An 18,016-nucleotide genomic window follows, 5' to 3' on the forward strand; every position below is an offset into this window, starting at 1 on the left:
GATTCTCAGTGACAAAAGGCAAAGGTTAACTGTGAAGAATTTAGACAAAATTCTGGTGGTGTACTGTGCAGATAATTATAATAAAGTCTGAGCATGGAACTGAATTTCAATAACTTAAAATGAGTAATCTTGATATCAATAATCATTATTTCATTAGTTTCAATATATTAAATTTGTGCAGCTCTGTTTATAAATATAATATAGTATTCTTTTTTAATGTTTAAACATACTTTTTTGTGCGTATTTTAGTGTATAACTAAACATTTTAGTGAAAGAAATAAGTATGATACCTTGATGTGCCTAAAATGCCTATTTTCATTAAAATAGAGCCTAATTTTACAAATTTTGAGCTTATTTTAGGCGCCTAAAACTGCAATTTTTATTGCCTAAAAATCCGATGTCTAGCTCATTACTCATCAGATGGTAGGGAACACACCGTACTTGATTAATAGTCACAAATACAATTTGGTCTCGTGTTAGAAAACATATAACAATGAACGAAATATTTACTTTTGGTACTAAAAAAATTGTTTTGTCCACAGAACTCACACTTTGCAATAAATCAAAACGAAACTATGACCAGAGCTACTTAGCAGCTATCTCTACATTACTTCAGTTTGAGCCCTCTAGGTAGCAGCAAAAAATTAGAAACAAAAAGTGTTCAAAGGTACATTATGCTGAAGATACAACAGTTTCCCCTAATGTATAAATTATTGTATAGCACATGAGAATAAACAGATTTTATGCGCTCATGGAAATTGTCACCCTCAGCTTCGCTTCAAGTGCTAAACTGTCCACTCATAGATAAAATGTAAGGTTACTCTCTTATATCACAAATTACTGTTATCAGAAGATATTCATTAAAACATTCTTTATTACAAAGTAAAAACACTACAACAAACATGTTACTGTCTACAATATAAATTACAAAAGCTTCTTCCATTATTTAAAATCATGAAATGCAGACTATCTTCAACATGGACAGTCAAAGCCTTCTTTTGCTATCATCGGCTTCCAAGTTCTTTGTATTTTCGACTTGAAATAGTGATGGTGTAATTGCATATATTTTGTTTACTTCAATATTATCTTTGGACATAACAATGCCAGGTAATTTTAATTCAATATGAAAGCATGTCTGAGCGGTAATTTTGTTCTCTTAGAAGCTGAATTTACAACACTCTTAGGTTTATTTGATGTATAGCCTTTTTTTCCTTTAGATAGCTTTCTCGTTTCTTGTTTCATTTCAATACTTTCTTCTGGAGAAGATGAAGGTACAATTATACTTATTTTATTCACGTCAGTATCCTTTGGGGGAGGTGACTCTGGTACAAGAGTATCATCAAGAATATTACTTGTTGATGATGGTGAGAAGAGGAATGATGCACAATTCTTAGTTCTTCCTACACTGTTCTCTTCCTTAACTTGTTTCAGTGCATTATCTTCATTATCATGTAATCCTTCTACACTATGAAGAGACAGACTTTCCATGGCTGTAACAAATGCTCCATCCTGTTTTTGTTGTACAGATGACGTACTCAAATTAGAATTCTCTCTTCCTTTCACCTGTCTTTTAGTCAATGCAGATATTTTCTCTGAACCATCATATAGTGTCAGTTTCGTCTTTGTCTTCGTCTTTGCAGTTTCTTTAATGTTAACAAAATGAGACAGTTTCAGTTTTTCTACTTTGCCGTCTTCTTTTTCATCATTTTGTAATTTTTTGCAGTTATTTCTCTCTGGTGAAAAAGATATATTCATTTTATTTCCAGCATTTCTGTCACTAAAATGAGTTTTCTTCATTCTTGAATATGTTACAGAAGGTTTAGTTACTGTCATGTCTTGAATAATTTCTGATGTGGTTGAATTCACATTTGATGTTACTCTCTGTTTTGAAACTGGTGTAACCGTTTCTGTACAAAATATTTCATCACTACAGAACATATCTAGATCAGATTCACTTTCATTTACAGATTTGATATTTTTAGAACATGACTTTTGTTTAATTTTTCTTTTTGAAGAAAGAGGTATTTTTAGAACAGGGCTGTCAATGGTGAATTCAAGTGCCTGACAAACTTTCGAAAGTGATTCATGCTCAGTTATAGTACGTTTTGACCGGAGATTTCTCTGAGTAAGAGGTGATGTTTTTTTCCTTGCTGTTCGTACAGTCTTTCTCTCTTTCATATTACTATTTCGAGGTTTAGTTTTTTTATCTGTAACAGGTGAATCCTCATAGACAGTCACTTGTTTTGGCTGATTGCACTTTGCAACACGAATCCTATTCTGGACAGATTTAACACTAGATTCTCCTTTATTCTCTTTATCTTCAATCTCGTCTTCACCACCAGGCAGGAATAATTTCCTTGGTTTTCCTATCACTGTACGATCATCAACTTCATTTGAATTACAAGTAGACAAAGGTACAGGAAATATTCTTACTACCGACGAACTTGGATTCAAGGGAGTCTTTGCAAATTGATCTGCAAGTTGAAGATTTGCTGATGCGATGTGTGATGCATACTGATCTTCTTCCTCGTCTTCTACTGTGAGAAGAGGAAAGAAAGCATTAGCAAAGATAATAAATAACGAAAGAGAAAAAATGCAGTTTATTACATGTGCAAACATTAATTTGAGATAAATGATTGTCCTACAATTATTTTGCTCTTTTAATACAGTTCTTAAAATAACTAGAACAATAACTGATTCAAGCAAAGAAAACATGACCTAGTAGGACAGTACAGGAAAGAAAGAAGATAAACAGAAACTAAAACTCATGCCAGTGAAATGTGATGGTGATTATGATCACAATGATGAGAATAATGACGATTACAATGATGATACAGTAACAGCTATTTGAACAGATGGTCAAGATGAATTGATAATTGGTAATATTGTTTTCATTTTCCAAGGAAATTACCTTACAACCTTCAAAACATCACAAAATAATTTCGTTAAATTCTCTCTGCCTGAAGTACCGTATTTTCTCGAATATCCCATGCCCTCAATAAGCAGTACACCATTTTTTAAAGGGAGAAAAGCAAAAAAGATACAAAAATAAAACTTTTAACAAATGTATTCACGACCAATTAAAAGCAATTAAACACAATACAGTTCATACAAACCTGGCTTTCAGGTAGTAGCTCCCTGTAAAGCAGGTTTGAATAATTTCAAGGAAAAATTGTTCTGGGGCCGGGTATCGATCCCAGGACCCTTCACTTAGCGCGCAAATGCTCAACCGACTGAGCTACCCCAGGAACTATACACTCATAGTTGAGTTCTGGCATCTTGTCAGCTCATTTGAGTCATGTGGATATAAAGGAAAAATTGTGACAGTGTTGTGTATAGTTCCTGGGGTAGCTCAGTCGGTAGAGCGTTCGCGCGCTAAGCGAAGGGTCCTGGGATCGATACCTGGCCTCGGAACAATTTTTCCTTGAAATTATACAATACAGTTCAGTTAACAATAAATTTTTAATAAATTTTATCCTGAAACAGCACACATTACAAACCCATCCTATGCACATCATTGCACGCATATCAGTTGTCTTGCTTAATCAGCTATTTACACACGATATTCTGCAATATTAATGGCATGCGTCAGTAAATTAACTACCTTTATTTTGTATGATTCTAAGAGTTATATTCTAATAAATATCTATCATTACTAAAGGGCGGAAAAATATGCGTTTTGCCTTAAGTTAGTGTCAATGGACTATGCTGTTATCATTCACTTACATAAACAAAGGCAAGAGAGTACAGTCTGGTAATGAGAACCTCATCACTCCATTCAATTGATCTATAAATACTGGAATGAAGTTGTAATATAGTTATGATGATTTAAAAACTTATCTCAAATGTTAACTGCTACCATCTGGATGATTAAAGGATGCATGACACTGAACCACAATATACATCTGTAAATTAACGATAGAGAAAGTTCGACGCCTCTCGCTCAAACAGTTTTTCAACATCGAAAAGCTTCTTTCAGTGTCACAAGATGTTAGAGGTACGTTTCTTGCTGTTACAATGCCACTCTATGTAATATTTCCTACGTATTTTAATTTCACATTTGCACATTGTACAGAAAATATTTTCCCCTTGTGGAATCAAAATCCCTCTTCCATATTTATTTCTTAGACTGTTTAATTTTCGACTTAGGCATTTTCAATCACTTTTATACAACACTACCATCTGCAGAAGGGCACCATACGACTAGAAGTTGACACTGAACTTCATTTGTTGGTTCCTACTTGTATTGCTGGCCTCTCGTAGTGCATTTATGTTATTGTGCATTTACCTGTGACGTCATCCATACTTCAGACCAAACTAACCTGTATCGTGTGGTAACACACTTTTTTCTGTCCTCTAAATTAACTTATTCATTCTGCGCTGTTTTCATCACCACCATCATCATTGTCGCCCGGGCAATCGTCTTACTCTCACTTCTCCATATACAATCGTCCTCAATTTATCCAGTTGATCGGAGACGCTACATTTTTTTAAGCTCTTTTCAACAAGGGGAAGCGATATGTTTGTCCATGAATCATGAATCCGCAGAAAATATAAGATGCACAAACTATACACTTATCACACGTGAACTTGATTCTGACACACGTAGAGTAGAGTCCTGATTATCTGGCAAGGGCAATCCAGATAAGAAAAAATCTGGATAATACGAAGGGTGAAAGTGCTATGTGGTTTTGATCCTGTAATCTTAAAGGGACAGCACGTGAAGATAATGGCATGAGCTCCTACTTTCAGATTTGCAAGGGAGGAGAATCGGGCAATATTGCCAATTTTATTTCCAATAAGTCACACAATGTATACACGTATATTTCGGAAAAAAAAAAAGTGCGCAGGGTATTTGAGAAAATACGGTAGTATATAACCATTCAAAGTAGTTTTTAATAAAAAATTTAAATTGACATCACTTAATTCTTCTATTAACACGAAAAAATGTATTAATTACTTTAATAATTTCATAAACTAAATTACTTACTCTTCTTTGTAGCTGGTGCAAGAATTTTAGCTTGTTTAATACATAATGTCTGATTCATAACATCTACTGCCAAATGAGGGTACATCATTTTCAATTTCTGCATCTCTTGCAAAGCATTAGAATTTACTTTCAAAGCTAAGTCGTAGGAACTGCTTGCACCCAAAAAATCTGCATAACTTTTTGTCACATGGATGTAACCTGAAACACAATTAAAATATTAATTTAATTTTGTAGCATAACTGCAAGGTCACATATTCAAACTCATGGTGACAATAACTAAACTAAGCCTACAATATTATAATGACCTATCGTTATCCTTGGATCAAATGGTTTCAATGCTTGTCATTAAAATCGAGGTTCTCAGGTTTAAGTCACACTGAAGGTGGTAAAAATATTTGTCATGTCTTTCTTTGAATATAAGTAAAGCCCGGAGGCATTTGTAATAAATTTATTACGATTATCAATAAATAATGAAAAACAATATATAAAAATACTGTTTGAAGTTAAAATCATACAAGAATCATCGACAACTAAATGTATATCATAATAGATATGTACATCAGTGGTGATTCCTCCATGAAGAATATGAGGATGATCCTACAGTTTAATTTCGTGTCTCTTAGGATAGAAAACATTTTAATTACAGATTTTTATTTTCAATGCGTCCCAACGTATTAATTTCCTTTAAGCTTCCCCTTTCTGTCATGAGTTGTCGCTACTGCACAGCTCAGAAATAATTTCCGAGGAACCATACAAATATCTTATAGCAAACAGTATTTCTAGCAGTGAAGTTAGTGGACAGGGGAGGGTGCAGAGGGCGGAGTAAGGCTTTAGTTTAGCCACGTTTGAGGATATGACCGCGTATCCTAATACTACGACCCTTCTTTCTGGGTGGTGGAGATGCTGTCAAAGACTACAATAAGAATTTTCAAGTACCTTTATAGCCTCCTTAAATGCAGTTCATTGGTCATTTTAAAAGAACAGAATAAACAAAATAATAAATAATTTAAAATGATATAATATAAAAAACAAAATTACATAAAAATAAATAAAATAAGCTATAATAAATACAAGAATTAACAGGACTTTCAGATGACAGGACAGCCGAAAGAATATCTGAAGTTGTATTTCGTTTAGAAGAATTTAACTGTAGAAAGAAATTAATTGCGCAAACGTACAACAGAACATCGGTAACTATTGGGCAGTACAATGGCTTAGGAGCCATATTCGCAACTAAAAAGGGGAGGAGAATTGAACTTCACTACTAATAAATTGTAAATTCCAGAATGGTGAGTCAAAGACTAACATAGGCCAACTTGTATTTATTTTGCATGCTCTATTATTATTATTATTATTATTGTTATTAATATTATATTATTATTAATATTAGTTTCTGTCTTGGTCATCAGTCGTCAATCCTACATACAAAAAATATCATGAGTCGCCACTGATGTACATCAATAAGAAGAATCAAGAGTATCAGTATTACCTAGTTTTAAAGGATGAAGCAAAAGTGACAAATACTCTTTGTTTTCAGTCTGATCTAATGTCAGTTCCTCAATTTCATAAATCAGCTTGTTGATGATATTCTTTTGTAGATCCAACAGTTGCTGATAGAGTTGTATCCCACCTTCAAAGAACTCTAGAGCTCTCTCTAGTTCAGACTGATTTCTGTATAGCTGAGCCTATAAAATAAATTAAACAAATGTAGATCGAAAAAGTTTAAATACATTACCAATGCTTCATGTAACTAAACGACCAAATTAAACTAAATATATCCTGAAAAAGATTAAGCGGCACTAATTCAATCAATATCCTGAATAACTGTCAATAATAATAATCACAATCAATCATATAGTGCCTATAAAATTACAATCTACACACCACATGATATATCACAAATCAAATACATAAACAAATATAGACATTACCACAAACGTAAAAACATAACTAAAAAAAAAAAAATCTTTTAATTTTAATCTTAAATTTCAGAAGTACATTTTATATTCACCTTCATATCGTAAATTATTTTAAGGGTAGGTGGTACACCATGGCAGGTTAAAATATAATGTGTATGTGTCCTGATCCATTTACAAAAATCTCAATCAATACAGAAACCATCATTATATAAGTGTACCAAATTTCATCGTCCTAGGATTGGTAGTTTTAGAGAAAATCCAAAATAAAGATAGCAATACCATTAAGTACGAGAAAAATTCGTACCGGCACCGGGAATCGAACCCAGGACCTCTCAGCCGTGCGCGCTGAGTGCTCTTAACCAACTGAGCCATGCCGGGACATGATCCACGACGCCGGCCAAACTCCTTTCTGGGTTCGATTAAGGAAGAAAGATTAAGATAGGAAGGATCCTAATAATTATAGAGGTATTAGTGTTATGTCCTCTATAAGTAGAATTTTTAGTGCAATTTTAAAGGATAGATTAGAAATAGCAATTGAGGGAAGAATATCTGAGGATCAGGCTGGTTTTACTGCACGTAGATCTTGTATGGATCATATATTTGATATAAGACAGATCACTGAAAAATCATATGCTAAAGCCCAAGAAATTCATTTAGTTTTTATCGATCTTGAGAAAGCGTACGACTCTATACCAATTAACAATCTGTGGGGAGCAATGGAAAATATTGGCATCGGGACATCTCTGATAACAGTAATTAAAAAATTATACAAGAAGAGTCGAGCTGTAGTCAAGGTAGGGAAAAGGCTGTCAACTCCATTTCCAACAACAAAGGGTCTGAGGCAAGGATGTGGCATGTCCCCATCCCTCTTCAAAATATATATTCAGCAAGTCTTAGAGAGATGGAATCGATCGTGTAAAGGTATGGGAGTTCCAATTGGACATGAAACAATACATTCTCTACTATTTGCAGACGACCAGGTATTAATTGCTCAGTGTCGTGAAGATGCTAAGTTCATGTTGAGGAGGTTGATGGAAGCCTTTGATATAGGAGGTCTTTGCATTAATATGAATAAAACTGAATACCTCATTGTGGGCAATAGTGGAAGAGATATTATCCTACCGCAAGGAACAATTAAATCTGTGAGACATTTTAAGTATTTGGGGTCTATTATCCAAGAGTCTGGGAGCTGTGAAGCAGATGTAGATCACAGAGTGCAACAGGCAAGAAGGGCAATAAAGATGCTGAATGGGGTACTGTGGAGTAGATCCATTTCCAAACAAATGAAGAAGAGAATTCTATAGTTGAATCTATACTAACATACGGGGCAGAGGGATGGGCACTTGTTGAACGTCAGAAGTGTAAGATACAAGCGACAGAGATGGAGGGAATAAGAAGAGCTGCTAGAGTATCCAGACTGGAAAGGAGAAGGAATGAGGATGTGAGGCAAATGATGGAGATGGAAGAGTCGGTAATTGAAAGAATCGAAAAACGAACTCTTCAATGGTATGGCCACGTAAAAAGGATGAAAGAAGGAAGATGGCCAAAGATTATTCTGGAATGGTCACCTCGGGGAAGGAGGAAGCATGCGAGACCAAGAAAAACATGGAAAGCCGGTGTCATGCAAATGATGAAGGACCGACATATGCAGGAGGAGGATTGGCGGGATCGAGAAGGATGGCGGAAGGGAATTCAGGGCAACCGCTGAAGAGTGGAAGAGCCCACAAAAGAAAAAGAAGAAGAAGAAGACTAGTTCATACTAGCCATGTAATATGCAATGAGGTGGGCGAGACCTCATTCATATTCGATACATAAAGATAGCAAATTTAACATTGCGGAGATAGGGTGTACCACCTCCCCTTAAGATAGGATCACACAAGAACAATATAATATTGTAAAAAATATAATGCACATCACATGGTAAAACTTCATTTAAACGTTTTAAGTTTCTCACTTACATGTTTTTCTTTTCTGAAATCTCGGCAAAGTTATAGCTGTTATAGGTGGTAGTTTTCTTAGTTTAATTATTTTTCCTACTCCATTCCTATATTTTCCATGTTAATTTATTTCAGTTATACGTTTTTCACACTTACATGATCGTATTTTAAACTGGTACAAAACTTCATTTATACGTTCTAATTAAATTTTCTTGAAATTTGGTTTGCCATGTAACTAAAATATAGGAACGCGAAAATCATGTATTTACGCCATCAAATATAATACATACACCAATTTTTTTATCGTAAAAAAAAAAAAAAATAAAAAAAAAAAAAAACTGGAGAATATAATACGCATCTGTGTGTGCTAAAAAGCACTCAAGATTAAAATTGAAGACCAACATTTCAAATATGCTAAGTGCCAATTCTTAATTTCATTTTATTCAATCTAAGGAAGGAACATCCATATGAGAATATAATCATACTAAATTGAAGAGTCCACTGCAAGAATGATGGATGTCACTTTCTTGTCGAAAATGAACCACGACTGTCAATGCATAGCTTAAGACATATAGAGTGTACATAGAGAGTTATATGGCATTAACACTGATAGTCATTGTCCAGTAATGATCGGAAAATCACAGTTAAGCTTTGAGCGCTAAGTATTTCAAACTTTCAATTGCTTCTCCTGCAAAATGTATTCCAAATGACATCCATCATTTTTGCAGTGGACTCTTCAATTGTCTAATTTAAACAGGAAAATTAATAAACAAGATAAACAGTGACTACTTACAGTTATTTCCCACAGTCATATATTGTTGTGTAAGTATTGGAGTGCAAGAGGTCAAATGACTTTATTGTCAAATGCCTGGCATTAGAAAACAACAACATTGTTGTGTAAAGTATACATTTAATAATTTACCCACAACAAACTTAGTGATGATAGCAAAGCACTGGTTCGTAAAAAAATTAACTCGTCTTATATAGACAATTTTTTAGTATGTTTATTAAATATGCATAATTTACCAATACATTTCACATGTAATTTTGTCAATCATTTTTAATCATTTAATGTTAATTCATGCTTGTTTTAAACTTTTATACTTGTTTATTGCAATATGTTTAACATGGATTTACTTTCTTTTATATAGATATCTACTATATTAGTCTGATGATGCCCATAATAAGAGCGAAAACGTTCACTAATACCGGTATGTATTAGTAAAATAATTTTTGATATTTTGCTACAATAAGTAAGTCAAAGAATGAACAAGCAAGACTTTACATTTTCGTATTATCAATTATTTATTGGAATACACATAAAATGAATTCAAAATTCAAACTTAAATTGTCTTTGTCGTAGCTCAACTGTAAGTGACTCATTTGTGCGCCAAAAGATGGTGTTGTAGGTATTTCAACTTGCATTTCGCAGTGTGTTTTTCATCAATATCTCAGAAAGTTGTTTTAGGCACTTAGCACATTAAGAATGTTAGGTCCTCAAAATTATATTATGAAGACAGGTTATAAAGGCACTCTTGTTATGCATCATAATCACCCTCATTTGTAATATCAAAGCTGGAACTCCTAGTCGATAGGTCTGGGTTGGTGTCAGAACATTGATTGACAATGACTAACGTCATGCTACTCTTTCAACAGTAATTATTGTGGTAAATTATTTTGGTTTAATTAAAGACGCGCAATTGTTGAGAGTTACATTCATAAAATCTCACAATAAAAGAAAAAAAATGTTATTAAGTAGTTCTAGTAGTTAAAAATATTATTAGTGATTTTTGTCAAAAAATGGACAAGAAATTAGGAATGAAAAGTGCGCAAAAGACGAGAAAACACGAACTCCTTGTGGCCATTTCTGTCAGCTGTTTCTCACCATATCTTGTAATGTAAATAGAGCGTTAATTTTAATTTGAGTTTGAGTGACTGAATATAAAACACACCCCAGTTTCTGAAGATGTAATTTTGCCACAAAAAAAGGTGCCTATTATAATTACGTAAATATGGTATAATGTGTGTTCATTGTTAAGATGTGGCTGGCTTTGAAATTTCTGGAAATTCGAAGTTGTCCATTCTTGTTTCTGCACGTACTAGCTTCAGTAAATTGGTTATGCGCCAGTGGGAAGAAATGGAACATTTTAAACAACGAGGATGTAGATCCAAAGCTGTGACCACACTGAATACAACTATTCTAACACCCCTCCAAACTGAAAATATTTTTACAGTAGACTCAACCTGATATGACGAGAAGGTTGCTGATTTGTTTTTGAATCCCAATGAGTGGAAGAAAGAGGAAGTGTGTTTCTAACAGACTTTTTTTTATAAAATAATCACATGTTATCAATTATCCTATTTCACATACAATCAAATGTCATTTCAGTTAACGTTTTTTCTTCAGATCCCCATAAAAACATATAAATGAAGTATTACTGTATATACAGTATATTTTCTGATAATGGAGGGTACTTGACTTTTCGTCATTCACCCATATGAAGTCAGATGTGTAGACCAATTTACCGACAGAGTTGTTGCCCAGGCTGCACCATAGGTGGCTGGTATACATTACGCCTGTGATGAGATAAAATAATAATGGAGATTTGTTGGGATGCCACAGGGGAACCAGTGTCTTAAATAAAATCCCTGTGTTACCTGGATCATGGGCTTGCCCAACATAAGTTATAAATCGAATATGTCGGGGATCGAACCTAGGTTCACAGGATTATAAGTCCAGTGCTCTAGCCACTAGACCACCATGGTGGCACATATTAATATATTGCACATATAATCACTATTAACATTCATTCACAGTTTTCTGATCAAGGGCAGGTCTTTCACTACAAACCCAGCATTCTCCAATCTTTCCTATTTTACATCGGGAATCTTTTACCGTAGAAAGACTCATCATGTAATATTTTTTTAAGATGTTTAAATGAATATGAAATTATTCAAATCAAATACTAAAACTACGGCATATTAAGAAAATGTAATTGTACATATTCATATATAATTTTATTTAAGAAATTAGTTTCAATGTTTGTGTGTTCATAAATGAAAATATTAAAAAAAAAGACCTGATGATGACTATCAAGTCGGAAATGTTAGTCCAGTTAAAGAAAACTATTAATAAAACATGATTGTTTATTAAGTCATATCAAATATAAGAAATAAGTTATTGACTGAAACTATCTTGTAAACATATTAATCACAATAATGTAAAGTTACTGTAACTTACAGCTCAATTGTGCAAATAAGAGTGTGAAATCGCCCATATTCTGTTGGAATAATGTGTGAAGTTATAGGATATAAACGTAACTTACCTGAATATATGTGAAGTCCAATACAAGTGTTTGAAGTGCTGGTATATTACACATACCACATTTGCAGTCACTTTCATGATTTATAAATTCTGGTAAAACAAATTTCATTTTACGTAAATTAGGTGAGCCACAAGGACTGTTTCTATTCCGTATGGACGAATCTCTGAACTGATTCAGCTTCATCTGTTACCATAAAATTATATATGAATTAAATTCTTAACATCTTTAATTACTGGTACTGAATTTTTCCTATTATTGTACAGCCTTAGACACAAAAAATGATCAGCTGCCATTCACTAAGTCCCCTTCGGAAGACTTTGGTTGATTCCGTGAGAGCATAGGTTTACACATGAAGGAATTTATTATGCATGACTCTGCTCTGTTTTTCCTTTGTTTTGTTTGTTTGTTGCTTTTTCTGTCTATTTATAGGTCAAATGTTATGAATAATCTATAACGAAAAATTATTGAAGGAGTACATTAGGTGCAAAATAAATATCCTTTCCCTAGTCATGTGAACCAGGCACTGCCCGAAGCGGACTTAGAAAAAATTCATGCTACAGGGCAGGAGAGCAGTCATTTTTTGTGTCTAAGACTATACGTGATAAAATAATCATAATTGACACATTTTAACTATATCACAATCAAAAAATGAACAATTAAAAATTCAGTAACATGATCATTCCTTTTTTTTTTTTTTTTTTTGCAAAGTATGTTTCTGGAACACAAAAAAAATATGACAGGTGTCTACAGTTCTAAACAGCCACCAATTGTCCCTCTTCTGGATATATAATTATTGACGCATGCATGCATACATCATACATACATCTAAAGGTTTGCTTGTTGCTACCGTTAAGTCTTGGCTGGAATCTCTATTTAAATCCCCACGCGCAGACAGTGAGTTAGTAGTGTGCGATTAGTGGCATTTAAAGGCAGGTGGAGATCGTTTGCAATAAACACGCTTTTACTACAAATTGTGATATTATACTCATAATTTGGTTACATTTTGAACAGTATGGTACGCTTCGAAAGATTTCAGCACAAAACATTGTTTGCACTTCCACGTTATTTCGTTTGTTTCTTGTGAGATTTAAGAACTTTGCAGATTCTCGCTGGCTTCTTTTTGTGTGAATGATAGGTATATGATGGGGGAAATGAGCCCAATACTTCGCTTGTAATATTGTCGGCACAACTTCAGCATCCCTTCCCCTCCCACTAACATTGCAGTTAGGCAAGGTTAACTCCCTATAAAAAGTCTGCTTCCAGGTCTAGCCGAAGATTTGTATAACCTAGTTCCTTTCCTTCCTGGATTTGCTTCCCTTCAAAGTCTTACGTGCACATAGGCACTGAAAAGTTGAAAAGTACCATAACCATTTTATGAACAGAAACATTTCTGTAGTCTTTTTTACATATTTCCTCATAATGGGGAAGGAATATAAGACTTCATCCTGATGCTGACTTGATGGTCAACTCAAAATACATCATTATTGTAATCTATTACACCCTTCGGTTTCATCACGGTTTCTTCACCTTCATTGTTACCCTTTTTTCCTTGTGACCATGTGAATGCTGTGCTTTATAGAGAGAACACTAACACCTTTCTGTAATGTGAGTTTATTTCCAATAACTCTTCCAAGATCTCGATTCTGACTCCCTTTCTTGAAGTTTATCAATTCTGCTTGGGTTGCAGGACAGATCTTCTTTGACAACCTAACTTAATTTGACTTGTTATTTTCCACAAGTTTCATTTGCAGGCGATCTAGTTATGACCACCAGGATCAATGACGGAGTTCATATGGCTGAATAAAAAATAACTATACCAGTAATTATTATAGTATATACTAATTTCAAGTACCCCGATAAGCAAGAAGCGATGGAGAAAGGTGTGACAGGGAACCACCCAATTCGATGCAATGCAGATGTACTGGTCGCATGTTGTGTTCACTGCGACATTATACAGAGTGTATCAAAACTCGACAGCAAAACTTCAGAAATGGATTCCTCATATAGAGAGGGAAAAAAAGTATATTACAACATGGGTCCGAAAATGCAGTTACAGAACTATCAGACTTACCAGTTGGAGCACTTTGTTCACATATCAGATGAAATATTCAAAGTTACCTTATCCTGCCTGAATACAGACCTCCGCTCATCTTCACAATGAGTGCCGAACATGATAAAAAATGCCTGGTGTAGCGCATACTGTCTAACAGGCTGTGTGCATGGAGATTTAGTTCATCACATACAGCAGTAGAACACACCAAAGACTTTAAGTGTCCCCAAAGGTAAAAGTTCAGGGGGTTTAAATCAGAACCAAGCAATTGGTCCATGTCGACCAATCCAGCGCCCAAGATATTGTGCATTAAGGTGCCTGAGACTACGGGAAATCATTTGCAGGTGCTAAGAGGTATTCAGGTCAACATCAATTTAATTCGCAACATGATTACTCATGTAACAATTGTAACCAGAGTCTCTCATTTTAGTTCGGTGATGAAGGCATGTTGGCATGCACTGACACTAATAAAAGTTCGGATAACTCTGTAATTATGCATCTTGTAACACACATTTTTTCTTCTCTATATATGAGGAATCCATTCCTGAAGTTTTGCTGTCGAGTTTTGATACAGCCTGTATATGAGTGAGTGTGTTTGGCAAATAAAGAAAGTGAATTGGCTTTCACTGTAGCACACAAAATGTTTATTGTTGAACATGTAGTGAGAAATAAAGGTTACAAGAAATTGAAGCGAAGTTTTAGAAGACAGTATCCAGAAACCCATGTATTGTGGGTCCCTATCACCACTGCATGGCACGTTCTCAGGTTGTGGATAGAGGAGATGGCCTCCAGATAGGGAGGGTAGCTGCGAATATATTGAATATGCAGTTGTAGACAGCCGATAAGGGGTGGTCCTCCAGCTTGTGGGTTGGGTGAAGGGCTAACAACCCATCACCATAAAAAACAGCTTGTTACGAATCCATACAATAAGTCTCGGAATGGGACTGATTCTCTGGCACGACCCAGCATGTATGGGTGAATCCAGAAATGCATATAGAGTGTTAGTTGGGAGATCGGAGGGAAAAAGATCTTTCAGACTGAGACGTAGATGGGAAGATAATATTAAAATGGATTTGACGGAGGTGGAATATGAAGATAGTGACTGGATTAATCTTGCACAGGATAGGGACCAATGGAGGACTTATGTGAGGGCAGCAATGAATCTGCGGGTTCCTTAAAAGCCATTTGTAAGTAAGTATCCAGAATTACGAGTTGCTTCACATTCATACACTTACAAACTTCTTCGTAAGTGGATATCAATGGGATCTGTGTAATAAGAAAAATTATTCTTGTAAACAAATCTTACAGACGAAAGAGTTAATGACATTTGAGCACAGCCCTTTATTCGAAGAATGTAAAGAATGTTGAAAGTGGAGGGTTACTTCGAGCAGTACATTTAAATTTGGTAGTAAGCCTCATGTCATGCTTCATATATTTATTGCCTATTATGTCATTTATTAATTTAATATAATATTCTATGTATTTTATAGAATAAATAGCGACAAAACCAGAAAGCTGACAGCAGATTCCACTTTTCGTTAGATAACCTGTAATTTAATATAAATGAATGAAAGTGTTTTAGGTAACAATTTCATAAATTCAACTACAAAATATTATTCTAGGCAGATATTTAAATATGCTTGATGATAAACACGACAGCACAAATATTTGAAAATATCACTTAATAAAATTCGATGATAAAAGGTAAAGTCAACCACATAACAAGGCAAATCAATTCAGAGGGTGGTGTGAGGTTAAGGCTCCCACCTTTACAGACAATTAGCATTTAATGACAGTAGGTACTAAATTCGGTAATCGTAATTATTAACTTTTCTGATTACACTCGATTATTATTGTTATTATTATTATTATTATTATTACTACTTGTATAATAAACAGAAAAAGTTGTTAGTGAAGGAAACAATGAAGAACAAACACATGACTGTGTCATGCTATGGCAGCATTACTGACTACATTATCACAAAATATGAAACATGTCTTTCTTCTTGTTTGTGTTATAGCTCTTTAGTAAAGCCTGGTGCCACACCTGTGGCTAAACACGACCACTAATGGTCCTCACTTTCTACATTTATTTTCTCTAACCACTCATCAGTAACAAAATGGACTCTGATATGGAAGATTTGGTCGCAGTACTAATAATACGACAATGCTGATATAAACAACAAAGAAAGCACCATTTTTGGGTACATCCAATATTGAAAACTCACAGCGAAAATAGCCAGTTTACTATACTTTTCGAGGAGCTAAAGCAGCACGAAGATAAATTGTCCAAGTATTTTCGAATGAGTTTGACAACATTTAATGAATCATTATCTGAGGTAGTGAATATGAAGCTAGGATTGACGTGGTGAACGTGAGTGTCTGCATTTATGCGGCATAAACAGTGGTCGAACATAGCTGCAAGTAGTGAGATATGGCTATTAAAATAGCATGTGGCCTGACGAATACCATGTCTGCACTGAATCTCTAAAACAGCCTGCAGTTTGTGGCTACCACCAGTGGCAGTGACTAGTGACTTCGTTTCAATCTAACCCTTACACTCACTTCAAAGAGTAATTTTCGTATGCGTTTATAAGTGTATGAAGTACTCAAAAGTCTATTTTTGAGTATTTTTATTAATAAACTTTTTTTGTATTCTAGCTCAAACGTTACTTGAGGGTGTCAGAAGCAATTAAATAATGATATAAATATATGTGGTTGGTTTTTTTATGCACAGGACATCTGAAATGAATTATACAGAGTGTTAAAAAAAGTATCCAATATTTTAAGAGGTGATAGTATGTATCAAAACAAGAAAATAATGTCTAATAAACATGGGTCCTACTTTCTGAGATCTGAACACTTGTTCAAAGGAGGTGCTCAATGTGACATCCATTTATGGCAACGCATTTCTCTGCCCTACAATACAGCAGACTACCAGATAATCATACCGTAGTCGACACCCCTGGCATGGAATAATGATATGTCGCAAGGAATACTGAAAACAAGTCTGGTTGCAGATATGAGTGGGGGTTAAGCAGAGATGGTGTTGTGAATTTTCGTAATCAGCATGTGTGGGCTGATGAAAATCCCCATGCAGTTGAAGAAACAAGGCATCAGCATCTATTCTCAATCAACGTATGGGCAGGCGTTCTTGGTGGTAGATTAATAGGGTCATACGTGCTACCACAGAGATTAACTGGGGCTTGTTATCAGGACTTTCTTATTAACGTATTGCTGCTGGATTGGTCTGGGAAGCCTCACACCTTGACCTGTTTGTTCCCCAAACCTAAATCCCCTAGATTTTTGGTTATGAGGACACATGAAGAAATTGGTTTACGCCACTCCAATCAACAATGTGCAGACACTACAGGATCGCGTCTTCAAAGCATGTCAACACATACAAGAACCAGATCAATTTCAAAGAGTGCGAGATTCCTTACGCCGAAGGGCAGAGGAATGCATTGCCATGAATGGACGTCATATTGAGCACCTCCTATGAACAAGTGTTCAGATCTCAGAAAGTATGTGTTGTAGGACTCATGTTTATTAGACATTATTTTCTTCTTTTGATGCATACTAGTACTTCCTAAAATATTGGATAATTTTTTAGCACTCTGTATAAAAATAAAAGGAAACAGGACAATTTTATGTGCCATCTGTGCTTTAAATCCAAACATTTAATCAGAATTAGTAATTTTTTGTTCCAGAAGTGTACAAGGCATACCTTGCACAGTGGCCTACATTACTGTTATTCAATATCCATTGCATGTAAGTTCTAAGTACGCTTGCTG

General features: G+C 34.7%; 1 protein-coding gene across 1 annotated transcript in view; it reads right to left on the reverse strand.

Moving 5' to 3' along the window:
- Positions 1-856: 856 nt before the first annotated feature.
- The window catches only part of LOC138710674 (uncharacterized), a 62,929-nt gene continuing 45,769 nt past the window's right edge, over positions 857-18,016 (reverse strand). The window contains exons 16-19 of the mRNA XM_069841728.1: positions 12,173-12,355; positions 6,480-6,675; positions 4,991-5,188; positions 857-2,537 (exon numbers count right to left, since the gene is read on the reverse strand). Coding sequence (XP_069697829.1) covers positions 1,114-2,537; positions 4,991-5,188; positions 6,480-6,675; positions 12,173-12,355 — 2,001 coding nt within the window. The 3' untranslated portion in view covers positions 857-1,113. The remainder of the gene's footprint in view (positions 2,538-4,990; positions 5,189-6,479; positions 6,676-12,172; positions 12,356-18,016) is intronic.

This window comes from Periplaneta americana, chromosome 12 (assembly GCF_040183065.1).
Source record: "Periplaneta americana isolate PAMFEO1 chromosome 12, P.americana_PAMFEO1_priV1, whole genome shotgun sequence".
Taxonomy (NCBI): domain Eukaryota; kingdom Metazoa; phylum Arthropoda; class Insecta; order Blattodea; family Blattidae; genus Periplaneta; species Periplaneta americana.